We start from the raw sequence: 23,423 nt of genomic DNA, 5'->3' as shown, positions 1-23,423 counted from the left end.
TTTCAGCATGCAAAAAACCCGAATCAATTCGCCCTTCACGTTATCGAGAATAAAATATTTAAAATGAGCCAATCAAAATGATAACAATCTTCCTGTGCCACCTGTACAGCACAAGAAGACCGGATCATGGATTTAATTAGGGTCATAGCTAATTTCGGATTTTTGATGTGCTTTCAGCGTATAAAGGCATAAACAACATGGTTGCGCAGAATTAGGAACAAACATGCGCAGAATTAGGAACATGGGCAAGAAAGTGCGCAGAATTAGGCACCGTGGATAAGTTTATAAAACGAAAAATATACTCGATTATTGACCGACTTTTAATTCCCATTATCCCCATTATCCAGATATTATAGTGCTACGGTACTACACGTTGCTGCTATCAATGTTGTTAATTTAAATCTAGAATATTTATAATAGCAGAGAATCATAAAAATGTCGTGACTGCTCAGAATATGATTCACGGTAGCACTGAAAGTAGCTCAAGCAACCGCCTTCCTTAATTTCCATCAAACTTCAAACTTCTATCAGAACATGCTTCTTACCCGAGAAATATACATTTTGTGTTTTAGTTGCCTGGACAGTTCTGATGTTTGGTTGAAATTCGTGTTTAATTTGTATGAGACTCACCTTTCAGATGCCACATGACAAATTTTGTTCCATTTGCATGAATAATTCTCGAGTTACGTAGAAATTTGTGTTTCATTTGTGTGGGAGCCCTCCTTCCAGAGGGAGGAGAGGTCTCAATCCATCATAGAAAAAAATCTTGTCTCCAAAAATCCCCACATGCCAAACTTGCTTTCATTTGCTTGATTAGTTCTCGAGTCATGCAGAAATTTCGTTTCCATTTGTATGAAAACCCTTCTTTCCATAGAGGGGAGGGGTCTGCAACCGTCATAAAAACCTTTCTCGGCCCCAAAACCTCTGCATAGAAATTTTCATGCAAATCGGTTCAGTAGTTTCCGAGTCGATAAGGGTCATACAGACAGACAGACAAACAGAAATTCATTTTTATAGATATAGATACGAAACGTTTGCTACGGGACGTCCTTGCATTCTTCCGTTTCCTTAATTTCAAGCAGTTGAACGAACGTAATTATTTTGGATTCTACTTGATATCTTGGAATTCTCTCTGCGGTGCTACTGAGCGGTTGGCCTGGTCGTTGACAAAAAATATGATAGTTTCATGTAATCGTCATTGTCCAGGATGGTTTCAAGAATTGGCTGGGTTAGAATGAAATCTGATTTGATTAGATAAAGACTACACCCACGTGCAACATGTCATAAAGCTCGGGCACCCTTCGGCTAAACCTGTACAATAATTTTGAAAAAAATGCTAACATTGTTCAATGTAACATTAATCGCTTTTAAATGAAAACTAATAATAGATTTAAAACATATCTCATAGGTGAGCTTTGGTTGTACAAATTTATGAATTCAAGAATTTTTTCAATAACTTTTTTAATAGTTGTTTTTGGCTTCAGATTCTTTTTTTTTTGTATATTATAAGTGCCGACTCTTCGAAATCCAATTTTTGGGTTAGTATCTTTGCCAAAGTTGAACATGATCTTGTTATATAAATCTTTGCCGAAGACACCATTTCTATAACTATCAAAGCTTTTGAAATATTCGTCGCCATTAATGACAGAAACCAAAAACCAGTTATATTAACCAAAATACCAGTTACATACTTTAAACTGCAGGATTTAGAGAACAATAATATTCTACAATCATTTGCATATCATGAAAATAAACAACTTTGCTGAAGACTGCGCACATGTATCTTTTACGCAGACAATTCATTCAATCATTCTTCTTCTTCTTCTTCTGTTCTTGCTATTTTCCCCCTTTAATATTTAAATATCTAAACAAGCACCCGTTCCATTGGACACTAGCGGGCCGATAGTCAACAGTTACAAAAAAAATATGTATAACAGCATAATTAACCTAACCTAATTCTAATGTTAGCGTGGGATACCGATTACCCGCGGTATTCTCGAAGTGAATCGATGCCAACCACGCTCTCACCCGTACTCCCGACCACACGTATCCACACTTTTACGCATTCACACTCTCTTATATACTCAAAGGGAAAGAGAGCTTAACCTAACTTAAATCCAAAGTTAGTATGGGGAACTGAATACCCGCAGTTCATTCGGGGTTCCTCTTCTGTTGGGTACTCTTACCACTGGGTCCATTATTTTGAACTATTGTTTCTTTTGCTGTACGCTTCAGGCTTACCTATCACTTACTGAGAAAGTGGTAGGCTGGTAGCTGGAGCGAGTTCATTCGGGGTTAGTGCTTAAACGTAAACTGGCTGAGTTTAAAATGCGGCAATAATTGCTTTTAGATTCAATCTGGTAAGTAGAAGTCTAAAGGCCTCGTCTCGTCTGTGGATGAGCGTATACAGTGTATCGATTATTCTTCTTATTTTTAAGAAATTTTTGATTTAATTTATAAAAAGTTAACTTTTGGCATAAAACTATGGTCGTAAATCAAACTTTTTCTACGAAAGGAACGCTGCTTAGGACCTGTACAAGTTCTATTTGCAACTTTATTTCTTTCCTGTTTCGTACCTTCTTTTGTATTTTTTTTCTATCTTTATTTTTGAAAACTGCTGAATTCATATTTGTAAGTGTACAAGTATATTCATACTTGTAAATTGTTTCCACAAATGTGTTAAACATCAGGCGTCTCCATTATAATCACTATGATGGAGACGCATGATGATTTAGCTGTAAATCAATGTGCCATGAGCAGAGCATATTCAAATAACGATTTTGAAACGACGAAAACTTTATCAACGTAATGTGTCCTGCTGAAATCCTTCCCAGAATTACCACAATACCCACTGACTCAGTATACAAACTGCCACATTGTCACTCGTAATTCGCATCTAACGATGCTCAGATTGTATGAGCTTTCCAGATATGCTGCTGCTAATTCATTGCTGTCGTATTTTCCGTTTCGTTCACAGGCAGGCAACACGTTCACCAGAAGCGACTGTCCAGCCCTAGCCCTAGTAGTAGAGTAGCTCTTGCGTAAGAATGTCATCCAAAATTACATCACGTTCATCGGATTAATCATCATACTGGTCGTGCGAAAAAAAAGTAGTTCACAACCGCCGAGCTTCCGGGAGGAAAAAACTTGGCCAAAATTTCTTATTAGTGTGGCGGCTCAAAAAAAAATTCTAACGAACGAACCATACGCAAGCATACCACCATATCCGGGAGGTGTGGGCACTAATCTCGCACCATGAAAGGATCCGACTCGAGTACAAAACTATGGAGCGCCTCGTCTTCGCCATCAGCCAGCAGTCACGATCTGATGATGACCACGACCAGCCACCCGCACTATCAACACAGCAGCCAGCACCAGCAGCAACAGCAGCAGCAGTCCCTAGCGATGAACACACTAAACAGCTTCCTGCACGACAGCTCGGACTCCGATTCGACTTTTCTGCTGCTTGGGAATGCCAGCGATGGACCCGGTCCCGGTGGCGGAGGCGGAGGTGGAGGCGCAAACGGGAACGGGAGCGGAGGTTGTCTGAAACTGACGACCAGCTCAACTTTAGCTGACAAAACGAACCACAATGGGTATGCAATGATGCGCTCGACTTCGTCCTGTACGATCCATGGCTTCAATGGTATCGGCGGAACAGCAAAAGGCGTTGTAAATAGCAGTGGCAGCAGTAGTGGCCATTACACAAACGGTGGTAGTAGCGGTAGTAACAGTAGCGGTAGTGGAAGCAATAGTAGTAAGGCTAATTATTTCTTCGGTGGCAGCAGCGGACCGCACGGCGCTAGTGGGTCCGGCAATGCGAACGTCCTCGCACGGTGCTGCATCTACCTGACCAAAGGACTGAACCTGCGGATATGTGCCGTCGCGTTAGTGATAGTAACGATATTTTCCATGCTGTATTATAACTACTATATGGATAGCTCACCGATAGCTAGGTAAGTGGCGCAACATCTTCTTGTTTTTGCTTTTGATTTACTGAAGCGTAGAAGCCAATTTGGTCCACTTTTACAAACTCATTATTTTATGGTGATAATATTCGGTTTCATTGCTTCACCCTCGGATTGTTGGATGTTTTCCTGATACATTTTATTAAATCAGATTTTAATTTTAACGTTAATCTGAGTCTTTCACGGTTACGCAGATACGTTTGTGATACGATATTATCCATTAGTAAGTGGCTGAATTATATTTAACGACATAGATAGAGAAGCTATATTCACGTTATCACATTTCAATCAGTTACTATCTGCTTGTTCGCAAACTGATACGATGTTTAATACCATTGGCATTCCAATTCATGTCGGATTAACTTTGATGAGGAACGCCCCATTTAATTAGCTTCCCAAGTAGATTTCAATACAGTTACCAAATGGCACCCGATAGGAACACACTAAATCAGCTCTTTCAAATAAATAATAATTACAGCAAACCCATATTTATTCACAAAATAGTTCCATCAAAATACATCAAACAGTTTCCATTTATTTATGCAACTGAAATATTGAAATTGCAAATATTCAGTCTCTTGTTTCCGAACCCCGGAATGTCCAAAGGGAAGGGGTGGAAGGTATAACTGTTGCAAATTGGTTTTCAATTCCGATTAATCATCGTTGTTGTGTGTAGCAAATAATCGGCAGTGTTTCCACAACGTGTGTACAGTCCATACAGGACATGACCATCAAACGATAAATATTCTCCGGAATTCATTTTCCCATTCACTGTTATGAAATTGAACGTTTTTTTTATCTTCCCTACCATGCTCCGGAGTGAATTAAAGCAACCCTCCCATCGCATCGTTGTCATCTATAAATAATCGCGGCTGTCAGACGAAATAAAACGAAAATGGTCATCTGGTGTGTGTGGTGTACGGATGTGTGGAACCATCGCCAAATTGGTTTGGGTTTGAGAGCACACAATTGGACTGCATTTAATGGACCCCCATTACTATTGTTGCTGTGGCAATATTTCGACCGTCGCTGTTGTCGGCGGGCGAATCGTCCACACTTCCTCCTTGTCGAATTTCCGTCCTAGTGTTGATTATTCTATCATCTGAATATACTATAACGGGTTGCAATTACACACTCTAACTGACATACGGTCCACCACACTAGTGTGAGACCGAGCCGAGCCGGGCCCAGCCGACTGCACAGCGGGTTGTATTGTGGCGTTTAGTGGCTTTAACTGCGGCTGGGTGTGGACCAACTTCCACCAAAAAAGAATCCACCAATCCTAGACCATTGTGAAAACATCGCAGTTTGGCAGTGGGAGTAGTCGATCAATGGTAATTGAGTGCAGCACTGTTTAGATGGTCATTTCCCTCCCGGTTAGGCGCGTTCGTTCTGTGCCAACTGGTGCTTTTGGCTGTGTCACGACGCACAGTCACAGTCACAGTGGGTAATTAATAATGCAAATCAGTGCCTTATGCAAACACTAATGGTTGATCAGTAGAGCGCTGATCTGAATGTGAATACGAATGGGTAGGCAAAATATTTGACGTGAATTGTAATTGATGTAATGTTTGCAACGACATTAATTTTTAAACTGAAGCCGCACACAACAGAATTTGACCTTTCCACGACTACGCGTTTGTTTTATTATTCATTTTATTTGCAAGGCTTTCAAGGTTCTGAAGCTCACCACGGGCCAAATTTAGGTTTGTTCTTGAAAACAACTCTCTACTAACAATGACTGCAGGTTTTTTTCTAATTAAACTTGTACCAGTGATTGATAATGTAAGCAAGTGTTTACAACACGTGTATGTGCTATAAAGCTTTGATTTTCATCAACCTTTGTAACACCCTGAGCAATTGCAATTCCTTTTCCTTTCTTCCCCCCTATTTTGTAAACTTATTAAAATTTCGTTATTTTGTTAGGGCTGTTAGCGTCGCAATTTTATTTACCAGATTACCTATAAAAATATTTAGAATGTTACAGAGCAGGACCACAAAATCTAGGTTTTATGGGTTGGAGGACTGGCTGTTCAATCTTTAAATGCAGTGGAAGATTTGTTTTATTTTACGCCAACGTTTCGATCTTTAGTTTAGATCTTCTTCAGGGCTTCTAGAATGTGTCTTTTATTAGTTAATTGTGACCTATTTTGTAATTTGCGTGTGAATTACAAAGTTTAAACAGTCTTTGTCCGGTAACTTTTAGACTATAGTGTTGTCTGTCTTTGGGCTTGGATGTATAATGGTCTGGTAAATATTGTATAGTCATTAATATTAATGTAATTGACATTATTTGAACTCACTCGTTTGTCTATAATGTCTAAAATTAGTTAATTGTGTCACAATTGCACTCATTTGTAGCAATTTTTTTATGTATTGTTTTATGTATTGTCTAAATTTAATCATAACCTGCGAAAGATTTTTATGCCAGTAAATAAGATATTTTACTTTTGTATTTAATTGGTTTCCATCTTACGACATGGCCTAACAAACAAAATTTGTCCAATAAACTCGATTGTCGACAGCCTCTCTTCAATTTCTTGGACACCCTGCGCCGCCGTCAGATCTCGTTCTGCTTGGTCTAACCTTACTTACTTATTTTACTTTATTGGCGCCGGTCCCCCATCTATCCTGCGCCAAATGAATTATGGTTCTCCAGCGCACATCCATCGGCTACAGTGTTTTCCTGGTTCTATACTAAATAGTTTTGGATACTCTTCCGTCGGGTATTCTGGTCACGTGCACTGCCCACGATAGCCTGCCACATTGTGCTACCTTTGCTATAGCAGCATACTTGTATACTTGATACAGCTCGCGATCCATGCTCTGTTTTCCATTTTACCTCTTCCATTATGGTTGTTTCCGCTGATCCGACGTCATCCACCAAACCAAGAAGCATGTGAGATTTCGTGATGATAGTCCCGTTTGCTCTTCGTATTACACCTTCCAAGGCAAATAAAATAGTAGGTTAGAGAGTACATCCTCTTGCTTCCGTCCATCCAATGTCACTTAAGCGGCTGAGGTCTCACGCGCTATTCTGACGCATAATTTTGACCCATTCAGCGTCACACGAATCAGTGTAATTAGTTTCGTCGGAAAGCTATGTTCTAGCATTATTTGCCGCAGCTCGTTTCGTTTGACTGAATCGTACGCCGTCTTAAAGTCCCGGAGTTTGTCTAGTAACTGCCACAGGGTAAACATCTGATCCGTCGTGGAGCGATTCTCTCGAAAACTAGTTTGGCACCCCGCTAACCACTTTTACTGAAAACTTTGTTCGAAGATTCCTGCTTTCAGATTCTCGACGATTTCTATTTCATAGTAAGAGATTCCTGTACCGGGGATTCCAACATACAGAAATCCTGGTTCTCTGAGTAAGCCGCTCTGTACGAATCTTCTGCGGAACGCCTCCACACGGTTCCTCTGTGAGGAGCCCCAAAGACACTCTGCGAATCTCTTTTATTTATCTATCTATGCAAGGTCTGACATTCTTGCCCACCGTATTCAATCAGCTTTAGCCCCCTTTCGAACTTTGAGATCGTCGTCGAAAATCGCTCTAAGAACTTATCTCTCGAAAACTCCAAGTACTGGCAGGTATTCTTCGAGTTTTTATTTATTTATTTATTTATTTATAGCTTATTGTACCCATCCAGAGCCGTAGCGTGACATAGTGGCGGCTTTGGCAGAAAACCCAATTTGGCGCCCCCTCATTTCTTATTTCGTTCCAAGTTTATCACTTTTTCGCATTCGCCCTTCTCCAATACTATACGAGTCATATATTAAACCATCCATAAAAACGCTTCGACACCCTGCCAGGTGGCTTTACAGCTGTTCACCAGAATCTTCGCTATGACCGATCAAAAGATAGACGTCGGCATCTTATTAAACTTTTTCGTGGCCTTGGTGATCAGGATCCTCCGGTTTGGGCGCAAAATTTTTCAAGTAAATGCTTCGTTTGAGCTTCATCCTAAAATTTACTATTGATCGCAATTGGGAGACGTTGGGAGAGTTGGTGATCGTCGGAACAAGATTTATCTTCAGCCGGTTAATCTCCTCTAGTGATCTCTTGATTTAATGGGCCAAGGTCAGGTTCGGCCAAAAAACCACATTCTTTGCGCGATACTTTTTATTGAAGGCGCCAATTTCCGGTAGGTACTTCATACTGTATCTTCGTATCTCCTCGTTCACCATAAACCCTGAACGAAATAACAGCGGCTTGAACATGCCCTTCTCTCTGATCGTCAGCCACAGAAGAATCTTCTTCGGGAACTTGGGGCGGAAGATATACTTGGCGTAATCACTTACCTTTTTCCTCCACGGACGTAAAGTACTCGGTCCTTTGTCAATCGTTGCGTCCAGCGTCAAATAGTATTCGTCGCCTATTATGACCACGACATCGAGCTTCGCCGATGTTTTTTTCAGCACCTTCAGTCGTTCTCTAGGCGTTTGGCTGCTGCTCAGGCACGGCCAGCTTCGACTGACGCTTCCGCATAAAAACGTCCATTTTGACCAAGTACTTCTTCACCGTTTAGCCGGTTTCTCTGACGTCCCGGCCCAAGGCGCGGAATGATGAGGCCACCTTGGTTACGATCTTCATTTTTAGCTTCCGCGCAGCACTACCGGGGGGCCGGAATCAGGCTTCCGAACAGTACTTTCGCCTTGCTCGCGGAAGAAGATGTTGCGAATGTTAAATTGCTCTATTCGACAGACACGAAGTGCTTCATCATAGCCAACATCTTCGCTGGAAGTACGAACAAAGCATCGAGCGTAGTTGTTTGACGGCTTTCACCATGGTTGCTGCCTGCAAATCAACTGATAAAGTGGCACGCAAAATCGCTACAATCAATTTAGTTTTTAATGCATACGTTGATCCTAATGCTTTACTGAGATATAGGCCCCTTTTTGGAGCTCCTAAGAGCTTCCGCCCTTGGCGGGGTCAGTCTGGCCAACCGCACGCTACGGTGCTCTATCCTTCCAACATATTGTCTTGATGAATAAAAATGATTAAAAATAACAGTACAATTATCACATTGCGAAGGAGTCAGAAGCAGTGATTCCGCTTGAGAAGGTACTGGTGAACTGTTAGTGTTGAGTTTTGTCCACGTCTTATGCTCTAAAGAACAGCCGGTCTCCAGAACGGAACGGCTTGTACAGGGTAAACTTTTAACAGGCGCTCGATCTGTTCGACCGCAATTGCCTGTAAAGCCCATTGTAAGTTAGACTACTGCTGATAAAACAAATACGCTGTGGACAAATTTGTCCACGTACCTCGAACTCATTGTCACCGATTGTTATACTACTACTTAATACCTAAGGGGTATTCGGTTCTTCCGGCAAGCATGTACTCTGAGTTAGTCGTCTTTACCTTTTACCCAATCTGCTCAGCTTCACGTTTTAGTCTGGTGTACTGTTCAGACACTATCGCAGATATTTCGCCGGCAATGTCCATATCATGGGGGCAAAGCAGACGAATTTTTCGTGCCCCGCATGCTGGTATCCACTAGATTTATTGCAACTTGTAGCGTAGGCATGACAAACCTTGAAGAAGCTTCCTGTGGAATTCAAATGTACTCGCCATTTCGCGCATACACATGCACATACAGCACTGCGTACCTTCTATCGTAGTCGTAATCAATCTGATCAGATTGTCAGGAAAACCTTTCTCGTCCTTGAGTTTTTATAGCTTTTTGTGGTCGACGGTATCATACGCAGCTTTGAAGTCGATGAACAGATGATGCATCTGGATTTTGTCTACACGACGTTTTTGGATGGTCTGCCGCATGGTAAAGATTAAATCCTTCGTTGACCGTTTTTCAACGAAAGTGCTCTGATAACTTTTCTCAAATTTGTCCGCTATTGGTGAGAGTCGGCAGAATATGATTTGGAAGAGAACTTTGTGACAACGTCGATCCTTTGACTTCTCCTGTTGTATTCCAAATTCCAATATCGGTTTTGTATTCCAAATTCTTACAATTAACCGGTGTAGATGCCAGCTATCCTGCTCAGCCGATTTATTGTTCTATAGCTGATTTATGGCGTTATTAACACGTTTGTCCCTCCGTCAAAATTGCTTCCATCGCAGTTCGCAGCCATGATCTCCGACTTGTGTGCTGCTTGCACCTTTCGGTCACCTCACGATCGTCCGTCAAGATACTACCCAGGTAACCAATAAGCATTAATATAAGCAGTAAATCAATCGTTTATTAGCATCCCTGGCGTTTTATACTGCAAGTTGCTGTTTATCAGCCTTTTGACTGCATAACCGTTATAAATTGGCATCCACAATTCCATTTAAATTCTTCTTGTCGGTAACTAGTTGCAAATAAGCATTGTCAGCACTATAAGAGGGCTAGCAGTAAAGTAGGCGCATATTTTGCCAAAATAGCATTTAAGTAGCATTTATGGCAACTTAAATGCTTATTGGCTTGCATTTAAATTGCATTGGAAATGTTTATTGGTTACCTGGGTACCTTTCTTATCCCGACACATTTCGGTTCGCGCATAGAGCCTTTGCTGGATGCTTTGAATGTTCTGGTAGAAGAAGTCCTCGAGAAGGGTCAAACTCGTCCGCTGCCGGCAACGTAGCTTCAAGTGAATGCGCTAAGTTTATAGCAGCTGCGCGAGATTTAGCTGAGGCTGGTGTCGCTAGCGAATGTTGTTCATAACAGATAACTTTTGGCGCCTCCTAACAATATCTAGGTATTGGTCCGAGTCAACGATAGGATGTGTCGTTAATGACATCTGAGAAGTGTTGTCAGTTGGTCAGAATATGATCGATTTGTGTTGCTGTCGGATTTAGTGACCTCCAAGTATATTTGCATCGGAGTTTGTGCTGGAAGAAGGTACGGTCATCATCTTGGAAGCAGCAAAGTTGATCTTAGTCTTAATCTCATTGTATGGGTCAGCTGGTGTGCGCTAGCGCTCATCATCATTTATTTATTTATTCCTCCTCCTGGATAGCCTATGTGTTGAAATCCCCACTATAGATCTCTTGTTCTAGATAGTATGACCATCCCTGAAGGTACGTACAGTTTAACCTTTCCATCATCAGATATATGAAAGCATACACCACCTCGCAAATCGTGCTAAAATGTGTTGTTCCGTTCATAGTTAACACGCTCTCAGTTTCGGTGCATTTTGTTAACTCAATATGGAAACGAATAGGACAACGCATCTCGGAGCTTTCTTTTCTTTTGTATGGTACGGTGCTATACATGTTCAGTGAACCGTGCGACACCGTGCCAGAGTACGGAGCTTGAGTTTCGAGCTCGAGTTTTCTAACAACTCAATATATGTACACAAAATATGAAAGTATAAGACAGAAAAGAACGAAAAACGAAATAATGCAAGGTTCGCTGCCACTGTACCCATTAGTGTCGCGTTGGACACCAAAGCACCGCATTCGGGTTTTTTCTTTCTCATTCAGCGGCCTACTAAAGAGCACTTACACTGTCGTTCAATTATCAAAAGCACTAGATGCGTGCTTTACACACATGAGTCGGTAGGAACCGTGTCGCACCGAGCGGTACTTGTCTGTCCAGCTAAAACATAGAACCGGCCGCCTTTCAATACGTCGAAGAGCATTCGAGTGCTCCCTCAGAAGTTGAATAATCTATTATTTTACGTCCCAAGTTTACAATCCGTCCGCTTTCCTAGCGCTCATCGGGGTTACCCAGATAACACAAGATCGTAATAGAAAGTGCACATTAAATCGTATGCGTTCTTACGCGTTCTCTATTTTGGACTTTTACGGCAAAATCAAATGGAAAATGTCCAAAATATAGGAGGCGTAACGCGTGTCCAAAATACATAAATCACCCTACACTTCAAATAAGTTAATTATTTGTTGAAGTTTCAAGCTGTGAAGTATAGTTTTGAACAGGTATATCTAAACTTCGTCAGCACTATAGAAAGCTCATTGATGAATAGTGTAAAAAGCAGAGAACCTAAATTGCTTCTTAAAGGAACCCCCGATAGTTTGCAAAATAATTCCGATTCTTCCGGACCGATCTTAACGTATAAACTATGACCTGATTTGTGGCAGCTGATATGTTAGTTAAAACCATGCTGATCGAGAGGTAGGGTAAAGTCGTTATTGTCAGGCCACTGTTATGGTCGGGCCACCACGATTTTTTCAGTTTTAGTAACTGGGGATGTACAAGCATTGTAAAACTTCTTACAGTGACAGCTAACTTTTCACAATATTGTGAGGTTCAATCGTGTATTCAAAACACGCGTACTGAATTCACTGATTGAACCAGTACAAAAAAAGTTTTCCAGGTGCAGTTAACTTTTCTTCGAGAAATAATTCATGAAATGCAATTATCGAGAAAAATATTGAAAATTTATTAAATGTGTTGTGCTCTATTCGAAGGCTATTGAAAAATTCCGTCCAGTTAGATGTTTGGGTAGGGTAAGGGGGTAAATGCTACAAAAGCGCTTATTGTAAAGGTCGGGCCACCAGTGTAGTCATGGTTGGGCCATCATAATTTTAACCACAGAAGCGCAATATTCGCTAGAGAACGTCAGTCGCGGGAATTCATTGCAGTAGTACACTTCGGAAAACGTGATTGTAGTAATATTGATTTTACAAGATCACCAAAAATTTCGCAAAGATGTTATTAAAAATAGGATATTTATACTTATATGGGCCGTTGCTCACGAAATTCATTCTTTTGATGTCTCTACATAGAATTTCAATACGTATTTCTTGGATTAAGAGCGGTGGCCCAACCTGTACAACGTGACCCGAGTATGACAACACTTTTCGTCTTAACGTAAATGCCTATAACTTTATTATTATTTAAGCAATCAGTTCAAAATTTTCCAGAAATATAGCTTATTCTTAGACCTTTCCAACGATCTGTTTAGATTTTAAAAATTCTTTTTGAAACGCAAGTTATGGGCGAAAGTCAAAAGGCGGCCCAACCACGACGACATTCCCCTATATGAAAAGTGCATTTGTGCTAAAAAACAGTTCTATTATGTTTGATAATTCACAACGCTTTCGAGCAAGTACAACGTGACCTGATATTCTTTACTGCAAAGAGAGCTGACAGGTGCCAAATTATTGGTCCGTATTTTTCATTAATGGCTGCCACGTTTCTATCAATAGGGCCTGCTAGAGGTAATTTGTTCCAAATGCAAACATTGGAACTGGTCGAACTGTGATTTCAACAAGACGGCACTACATGCCAAACAATACGCGAAACAACGGACCAATTAAGAGGCGAGATTGATGCACTGAGCTTCTCATTTTAGAGTTTTGGTTGTCTAGATGATGTGATTTGACACCTCTAGACTACTTTGTGTTGCGGTACGTAAGGTCTTCCATCTATAGGGTACCAGGGAAAGGCACCAACGGTTGAACTCTTGGAAGATAATGTTACACTGATCATGCGCGAAATGCTCGAAAAAGTGGTGCAAAATTGGACCCTTCGTATGAACCACTTAAGCGTTGTCACGATCAGTATTTTCGCAGAATTATTTTCAAAAACTTTGCAAGTATTGTTTTGCTGCCGTACTCTAACAGCCGGCTGCAAAGCCGCCCAATATGTTGTTTCAGTGCTATGATTTTCTTCCAGCGTTATTTCCCAATTTATCCCAATGTTTAGTATAGGTAAAATAATACCGTGCCTGCGGGTAATTCCGCGCAGCACATTATTCCGCGCACTCATCCTAAAAATCTATTTTTCAACAGTAAATTTCACTAAAACGTCATTAATAAGTATACTATCATGGAATACCATGTTCCTTTAATGTTTTTGTTAAAAACTGACAACTTTTGCTTCGTTCGTCTGGCCAAACCAAAGGCCATTTCATTGCACGCTGACCAAAACGTGATTTCCGAATGTTTTGTTAACAATTGTTCTAAGCGGAGGTCTAAATTATCGGAAGGTTTTTTTCGCTCCAAAAAGTATTTTTTATGATGAATTTGTGCTACATAGGTACATAGATGTACATTTAACTGTTTTATGGAAATAGTTATGAATAACTCATTTTTCTGTTTGTTTTGTTTAAAGATTTGTTGTGATAAATTAGTGTTGTTTATAATTCCGCGCGGATGTAGCAGGATCATATCGGGGAAAAAACGGATAGCAGAATACGCATTACTCTACAGAAAACTTTGTAGACACGATGAAGAAAGTCAAATAAGGTTGTTCAGTACGAAATCTGCGAAAATGACCAGGATTCCGGTCAGTACCTTACGGAATGAAAAGCACCAAATGCACAGTGATCCAAAATCAGTGAACCAAAACGTTCCCACTAGAGTTTTGAGTAGGAAATATTGGTTTTAGGTTTGTGGAATCTTTGCAACAGTTTCTTTAGATTAAAAGATCTTTCGTTTGGTGGAATTCAACTTTTGATTAATCCCCCTACAAGTGAAATGAAAAACTCAGTTTTCTTCAGTTTCAATATAACACACTGATGTGTTCTGCGAAGTTTTAGAGCATATTATTATGAGAAATTTTGCTGAAGACAGTAATCTTCTATCTCTTCAGCGAAGATAGAAAAAATCTACTTCTTAGATATGAATTGTTAAAATCAATTTTTCTATTTTAGCTCTTTCTGTAGTTGTTGTATGATTTTTCCATGTTGTATAAAGTTGTACAAATAGGAAAAATACACAACTTTGCTAAATATAGTATAAATCTGTGGTTGCTTGTTTAGGAACTGTAGAACCTTTAATAAAAAAAAATCCCCAATTTTGACCCCGAATTACTCGACTATCGGCAGCCGGCTACTAAGTAATTACATGAACTAGAAACTATATGAAAAATGCTACGAAATCCAGAAGGTTTCATTCGTAACCGTCTGCCGATATATACTAGTTGAGTAAGTCGGGCTCGAAATTGGTTTTTTTTATATTGAAATTCTACAAAGGGATGTTTTTGGTCGAAATTTGCGTGACGTACTAAATGGATGTCGCCATAGAGGTATACTATATTTGGCATAGTAGTGTATTTTTACCATTTGTACAACTTTGTAAAACATGAAAAAGTCATACAACAATTACAAAAAGAGCTAAAACAGAGTTTAACGATTTTTTCAATCTTCGGATTTTTTATCTTCGCTAAAGAGATAGAAGGTTACTGTCTTCAGCAAAATTTATTATAATAATATGCTCTAAAACTTTGCAGAACACATCAATGTGTTATATGGAAAATGACGAACAATAAATTTTTTATTTTACTTTTAGGGGGATTAATCAAAAGTTGAATTCCACCAAAGGATAGAGCTTTCAATTTTAAGCAACACTTGCAAAGGTTTCACAAACACTTTTCCTACGCAAAATTCATGTGCGCACGTTTTTTTAGTTTTGGACCAATGTGAAATGGCGTAATTTTAGCATCACAAACGAGAATAAAACTCTAAACTATCGAATTACGCTGAACGCGTTTAATACCTTTTCAATAATTGTAAATATGTGTGACAGAAAAATAAAGAAGCAAAGTTTAGTCATCAATATAATTATTATCGCTAAGCTAATTCTAAAATGTAGCGATCGTGTAATGTATCTACTGCCTAGAGGCTATTCAAGGAAATTTGTCCAAACATTTTAGCTTGAGCCATTTTCCGGCTTTATGCAGTTTTAATCTATTATCGTTGATGAGTGCAGTCCATTTTTTATTGAGTTGTTGCCATGTGTTAGCACTCTTTCTTATTATGCTCCAAGATGTTATGCACATGCTTGTTTGTGTTGCTAAGTCTGTTTGTCTATGGTTCCAGTTCCTACCAGAAGTCCGGATCTAAAATGTACTCGTTTCAATTTTAGACTAATTTTGCCTATGGGCTTTCTTAGACTTTGTGTCTGCGATTATTACGATGAAAATATAGTGCGCGGAATTATGTACGCGTCTGAGCGGAATTATAATCAAGTCATAAATTAGTGCGCGGAATAATGTGCACTGACACGTAACCGGCAGAAGCATTTTTTTCTTGTTTATTGGAACTTTACACCAACTGTCATATTTTTCTCATAAAAAGGACTAAAAATTCTATCCGATGGTGAAGTTATGGTTATTCTAACTCACCATTTGAATTTTTCACTCAGATCATAACATTGTCTGCGCCTTAGGTGCGCGGAATTACCAGCAGTCACGGTATGTGTGTAGATTATTTTCCTAAGGAAGAAAAATGGCCTCTATTAAACAAAACATTGTAATTTTATTTCGAATGATTGAATCACCGTTTAATTGTAAGTTTAGATTTGGTTGGTAGACTCATATTAATCAAGCAGGCAATAATGTTAGAGAACATCGCTCAAGTTGAGTAAAACGCTGAAACACATTATCTCATTTGTCAAAAACTGAGTGGACAGAGCCCTGCAAGCCACAATTAAGCACTTTTATTACTGACGTAAACACTTTTATCAACGCTGCTTGCTATCCAAGGCACAATAAAAATATAATTGTATAATAGTATTTATTCAAGCCATTGTTAGCATAAGCTGGCGGCATAAGCTGATAAACTGAAACTGATAAATCGCGATAAAACAGAAGCCACATGAAAGCAATAAATCAGTATTAATTATGGCACTAAAAAAAATTCGGAAAACGAGGTGCGGGAAGACCATATGTTCTCGCAGATTTATCGTCAGTGAAAAGATTCAAACAGTTTTATGAAAAAAATTACTTTTATTCAAAACTATTCCGATAAGCGATGACACTCTCCTATCGTAGTACTCTCCAGCAGTCAATAACCTTGCCACACACCAACTCACTGTTATCAGAAAATACCAGCGACCAGTCGCATTCCACAATTCACTGACGGCAGCAGCGATAAGCAAACATTGCCAAATGCAGTTGCACTTTGCTAAAATAAAAATTATCGCACAAAATTTTAAACAGTAAAAACACAAAAAACCACGTTTCGATAACAGGTTGTCATCCCAGCAGTGAATTCACATTTTATTGCTTCCTTCCTCCAACTTGTGAACACTGTCGGACAACCGTTCGACCAAATGTCGCAGTTCCTGGCTCTGCTGCGAAAGCTTCCGCAGCTCTTCACGGTCCTGCTGTAGCTCGGCACGCTGCATTTGAAACACGAAATCCCACACCGTTTTGTAGCAGCAAATGTCCCCGATCCAGCGATCCCGGCAGACGGAATCCTTCCGGGCGATCTGAATCCGTTGCTGCTGCATGTGAGTTACCGCCGACTCCAACCAGCGACAGTTCCAGAGGTTTTTGCGAAGAGAAATAGCGTTTAGAACGGGAAATGCGTCGAAGAAGTACGGAATGTAGGACAGTCGGTTCTTGCTTAGCGAAAGCGTTTGGAGATGGGCGAACCGAAGGTCCGCCTTGGAGTCCAACGTTTTGATTTTGTTGTCGTACAGCGACAGTACCTTGAGGGCGGTTGCATTGCTGAACAGTTCCAGATCGACGTATTCGATTGAATTATTGTACAAGTATAGTTTTTCCAGACCTTCCAGATAGCGAATTGTTTTCGGAATGACGGTGATGGAGTTGTGCACGATGGTTAACGTTTTAAGGCTTCGATCTTCCTGCGGTTCTATGTCGAATTCGAGCAGACCATTACGCTGAAGGTTGATCTCTGTGAGATTTCGGGATACGATCAATAGCTTCCGGATTTGGGTATGGTTGTACATGTGAAGCAGACGAACACCGATGAACCGTTCGTAGATGTCCTTCGAAAAATTTGGGATGGATCCGGATTTTATGAGCAGAACTGGATGCTTTGGGAATTCGACGTTCTGCACTGTGGTGGAATTGTTGATGATCACATTTTCCAGAAAACAGAAACCGGCCTCGTTAATCACTGAACATTTGTAGGTTTTGGAGGTCACAACCGCCACCGATAGAGTCGCGGAAGCTAGGAATAACCTGAAATTTCACCTTTTTAAACATGTGCTTTCGAACTAAACGGAAAATTTTACCAAAAATTATTTATCTTTCGCATAATTCGTTGAGTAAACTTGACCCGACCGCAGCAAACGATGAACTGAGCAGAAAATGTCGGGACAGACTAGCGTAAGATAAAACTGTTCGTCTCGTTGTTATCAGAGGGTGACCGGCCAGCTCGGTTTGCCAGAAGGAATGCGCGCGTTACTGTAGGCAACAGGCGGCAGGCATCGACCGGACACCGACGGACGACCGACGGTACAGAAAGAAGCCTGAAAGGCGGATTTGCGACGCGACGAAATAGGTTATCCAGTTTAGGCTAGTTTTGGTATCTGGGCGTTCCCTGTCTGTCGTTATCACTTTGCATTTTTGCCGAAAACATAAAATTTGGTATCGGGATTCGTTCGCTTTAGATGTCAATGTCAAACTGGAAATATAATATGTAAAGCAATGTGCAATAGTAAGGCCAAAACAAAACAAAAACTTTAAAAATAATTTCCAATAGCCTAATCACATTTGTGGATGTGGATTTCATGGACTGGAGTATCCAGCAATTCCACGATAAAAGTAGGTACATTTGAAAATGCTCTGATTTTAGTCATTACTTGTTACTTCTCTGAAAATTATAGACCTAATTTTTCTATTGTTTCTAGGGACCCCGTTTTTACATTGTTCCTAGAAATTCCGTTAAAATACGTCTGTCTTTTAATATCCAAACCGTTGAAATTGGTTCAGTCAGTAGTTTAAAAGTTTCGCATTTCGAAAATTGTCCGATTGCCAAAAAGAGAAAACAATATGATTTTTTTCGACAGCCATAACCCAAAAGCGAGTACCGTAAGCGCCAAATAAAAAAACTGCTTTTAAATTTTCCTGGAATGTGGTACAAATTTTGAATAGGGGTTCAGTTATTTAGAGATCATGCCGATTTAAAGGATTCTAGATAGGATTGGAAGGATTGGAATCAATTTTCTTAGTCCTACTCTACCCGAATAAACAAAAATGATTTGCACAAAGCCTCTGGGATTCCACGCGTATAAATCGTATGCGTCTTTGGTTAGGAATTCTGCAGAGATTCATACAGATTGCCATGCTTATTGAACCAGGTTTCTTGTATGAGAATCCAACTGTTGTTGGAATCCCCGAGATATCAATCGTTTACTAACAAATAGGAATTCCCGGAATTCTGAATGCAGGATTCCTGGTGTGTAACAAAAATGGCATTTTCTGATCTTTAAAGGCTTTTTTCGGAGATTTGGAGTTTAATTTTGGATCTGTTATTTTTTTTCAGCGGTGAAAGGCGTTTTCTATGGTTCTGAGCCTAATTTGAAATTTTTTTTTCGCCATTTTTGACCTTAATAAGTGTTTTTTGACAATATTTATTGAGTCTTTTCTGGCATTAAGAGTCGCCTCTCAGTGTTTCTGAGCTTAACTCTGCATCATGCACACTTTTGACCAAAACGCCTGGAAAATTTTAGAGGCATTTTCAGATATTTTATATTCCGATCTCCAGGGCAGTTTTTCGGCGACTTTATTTAGTTTTATTTGTGATCTGACTTCAAACCCCATTTTCAGGCGAATTTTTTTTTCCTTTTTCCAACATTTATAGACATTTTTGGTATCGCTGAACTTGTTTTCTTCGGACTTTCCTGATCTTTAAAAGTGTTTTCAGGAAATCTGAGGGTTATGTTGGATCCCTTCAGAGGATTTAGACACTTTTTTAATACTTTCTCTTGGATCTTTTGGATCTTCTTCAGCAGCGTGTTCTGGGTCTCGGAGGTCAATTTGGTTTTATTGAAATCGGCCTATTCGGACCTTTTGGTGAATTTTTCGGCGATTTAAATTAAAATTTTGGATCATTTTATTTTCAACTTGTCCTGATCTTTAGAAATATTTTTCTACAATTTTGAACTTGATTTGAGATTTTTTTTTAGTTTTTTAACGTTTAGAAGCGTTTTTCGGTCAATTTTAGTTTAATTTGAGATCATTTGCTCCGGATTCTTCTGACCTTCAGAAGCGCTTTAGCGCCATTCTGATCTTAATTTGGAATTACCTTTTAGGCCTTCTCTGGCATTTAAGGGAGTTTTTCGGTGATTTTGAGCTTAGGGTCCTACGTCACCGATGTGGTCGTGTCTTGTATATTTCGCCCTTTTCTGGCATTTAAAGGCGTTTACTGAACTTGTTTTCTTCGGATTTTAGTGACCTTTACTGAGTGTTAACTTATTACTTATCATTAAACTTTAATTAAACACTTATTAAACTTTTTCTGGACTTAAGGGGAGTTTTTCGGCAACTTTATGTTCAATTTGGGATAATTTTCTTTTCGCTTTTTTTTCTGATTTTTAGATATATTTTTCTACGATTTTGGCTTGATTTGGGATCATTGACTTATTTTACCTTTTCTAGCCTTTAAAAACGTTTTCAAAAATTCTTTGCTTAATTTGCGGTCTTTTTCTTGGGCCTTTCCTGTGCTTTAGAAACATTTTTCAGAATCACATGATATTCACATTCTGAGCATTTCCTTTCCGGACTTCTCCGAACTTTACGCACGTTTGTAGTTAATTTGAAATGATTTTCTTTCGGCCTTTGGGTTCTATTTTGGATTAGGGTGATTTATCTGTTTTGGACTGGCGTTACGCATACTTTATTTTGACAACTTACATTTAATTTTACCATAAATGTCCAGTATAGAGTATGCATAACGCCTGTCCAAAATTATCACCCTATTATCGGTTGTGACTTTTAGAAACGTCGTTTAGAGATTTTCAGCCTAATTTGGCCTTTTCTGCCATTCAGAAGCTTTTTCATAGATTCTGAGGATGATTTAAGATCACCTCTGACGAATTTTTTGGAGATTTTGAACTTAATTTGGAATTATTTCTTTTTGACGTTTTCTGAGACATCTATTGGAAGCGTTTTTGGAAATTCTGAGCGAAATTAGAAGGGTATTCAAGAGTCCGATGGTTCATTTGAAATAACTTCAGAGCAGTTTTTGGCGATTCGAGATTTAATTTTGGACTGTTCTGGAGTTCAGAAGTGTTTTAAAGAGATATTTATTAAGTACTAGCTGACCCGACTAACTTCTTATTGCCACAAATTAAAATGTGTTGTACATAAATCGTGAATCTGTCACAATCTCGAGTTTAGCAAGTTTCTGAGGAGCTCAACCTTAGATTCATTTCTGGCAGTTACGTCACTTTTAAAGCATGGGTATACAAATTTTCAATTTTTTCCCCACAGTAAAGTAGAAAACAATCCCCCCGTTACTTAGCCAAATAAAATAAAGCGGATAACACTTAAATATTCGCCATGATTGTATAACATTTCGCCGAATACCATTTCGCGAAAGTTCTTACGCGGAATGTACCATTTCACGGAAAACCTTTTCGTGGAAAGTATCATTTCGATCCTCTAGGTGATCCGCTCCTTACTCGTTGTCGGTCGTTCGGACCCAACTGAAGGAAAGTAATAGAGGTCAGTAGATCTAGGAAAACAAATAAACCTAGACAGAGGTGATTTCTGCGGGGGCTGCAGATAGTTTTTGGTTTGGTCTTGTTATTGTCTGTTATGTTTTATGAAAGAGTCTAAAATTTCTCGAGTTCGATTAGTTTTTGAGCTACGCAAAAATTTCTGTTTTATTTGTATGAGAGTCCTTATTCCCCAACCACAGGGGTGAGGGGTCTCATTCAAACCATCATAAAAAACTCCTACCTACAAAATCCTCCACATGCTAAATTTGGTTCCATTTGCTTGATTAGTTCTCGAGTTATGAGAAAATTTGAATTTCACTTGTTTAGGAGCCCCCCCTCCTAAAGTGAGCTGGGGTCCTAATTAACCATAGAAAAAATTCATGCCTCCAAAAACCTTCACATGCCGAATTTGGTTCCATTTGCTTGATTAGTTCTAGAGTTATGAAGAAATTTATATTTTATTTGTATGGGTGGGTACCCTCGTAAAGGGGGGAGGGATCGTAATTCCCCTCCTAAGGAGCGAAGGGGTCTCAATGCACCATAAAAAAAATTCTCGTCTCCAAAAATACCCACATGTAAAATTTTGTTCCATTTGCTTGATTAGTTCTCGAGTTATGCAGAAATTTGTGTTTCATTTGTATGGGTGTCCCCCCCCCCTCTTAGTGAGGGGAGGGGTCTCTAACCATCATAAGAATCTTCCTCGGCTCCAAAAACCCCTACATGCAAATTTTCACGCCGATCGGTTCAGTAGTTTTCGATTCTATAAGGAACATACCGAAAGACAGATAGGCAGACAGAAATCCATTTTTATAGGTATAGATTTGACTTCTTTCTAGCTTTTACGGCAAGCGAAATTGCGATTAATTAAGTATGGATTATTTTTTATTAACCTTTTCTACTCTTTACAGGCATTTTTCGACGATTTTGGAATTATTTTGAATTAATTTCTTTTCGGCCTTTCTGACCTTTAGAGACATCGTTCAAAGAGAATTTCTGAACTTAATGAAGTTGAAAAAATTTGGGATTTTGTATAATTTGAGCTTACTTTTGTATCATTTTTTCTCCGTCCTTTTCTGACCTTCAACATTATTCAAAGGATTCTGAAGTTATTTGGGAATCTCTGTTATAGACTTTTTCCGATCTTTAAGGGAGTTTTCAGCAATTATGAATTTAATTTTGGATCGTTTTCTTCTCCGGTTTTTCTGACCTTTGGAGTCGGTCTTTGGTGATTTTCAGCTTGATTTTCAGCGTTTTTCGGAGATTCTGAGCTTCATTTGGAATCATTTTCTTCGGACTTTTCTGTGCTACAGGAATATTTTTCTGATTCTGAATGTAGTTTGGGATTATTTTCTCTTACGGTCTGTTCTTGCCTGTTAAGAGACGATCTGTGGCGAATCGATTCTAATCCTAATGTGAAATCATTCTCTTCAGACTCTTCTTTCAGACTTTTAGCAGACATTAGCAGCGTTTTTGCACGTTTTGAGCAGCGATTAATTTGAGATCTCTTTTTTTTTAGTCGGTTAAGGACATTTATTAACGATTTTGGATAATTTTCATTTTAAGAGTTTCTGATCTTTAGAGGCGTTTTTCAGAAATTCCGAACTTAATTAGGTGGATTTTCTTTGTACTTTGTGCCTTTGGATGTGTTTTTGGGGATTCTAAGGTTAATTTAAGATTTTTCAGCAATTTTGGGCTCAATTTTGGATTTTATTCTTTCTGGCCTCCATTTTTATTTATTCTGGGATTACTTTGGGATCAATTTTGTTTGCGGTCTTTTCTGGCCCTTAGAGGCGTTTTTCGACAACTTTTAGCTAAAATTTGGCGTCATTTTCCTTGAGTACTTTTGATCTTAAAAACTTTACGAGGGACTCTGAGGTTATGGAAGGATTCTTTTTTTTTCGGACTTTCCTTATTTACTTGTATATGGCTATACACGGTCATGATGTAGACTATTTTGGAAACTGAGGAAGCGTTTGATGCGAGGAATGATTAATTGGATGAACTGGAAAATTTCGAATAGACCAAATATACTTCGGGTGATGGAAGGTTGGGTTTGCACCCACGATCATTCGGTTGGTACCCAACTGTTTTGCTAATTAAACTACCGCCACCCACTATGTGAGATAGTC

General features: G+C 39.3%; 1 protein-coding gene across 2 annotated transcripts in view; it reads left to right on the top strand.

Annotated features, from left to right (window-relative positions):
• LOC128734055 (bifunctional heparan sulfate N-deacetylase/N-sulfotransferase) overlaps positions 1 to 23,423 on the top strand; it is a 266,246-nt gene that overhangs the window by 150,500 nt on the left and 92,323 nt on the right. For both annotated transcript variants that reach the window (XM_053828039.1, XM_053828040.1), the window contains exon 3: positions 2,978 to 3,956. In XM_053828039.1, coding sequence (XP_053684014.1) covers positions 3,256 to 3,956 — 701 coding nt within the window. In that variant the 5' untranslated portion in view covers positions 2,978 to 3,255. The remainder of the gene's footprint in view (positions 1 to 2,977; positions 3,957 to 23,423) is intronic.

The sequence above is a fragment of the Sabethes cyaneus genome, chromosome 2, assembly GCF_943734655.1.
Source record: "Sabethes cyaneus chromosome 2, idSabCyanKW18_F2, whole genome shotgun sequence".
Taxonomy (NCBI): domain Eukaryota; kingdom Metazoa; phylum Arthropoda; class Insecta; order Diptera; family Culicidae; genus Sabethes; species Sabethes cyaneus.
The sequence above is the reverse complement of the archived record's forward strand: the minus strand, read 5'-3'. Positions and strand labels throughout refer to the sequence as shown.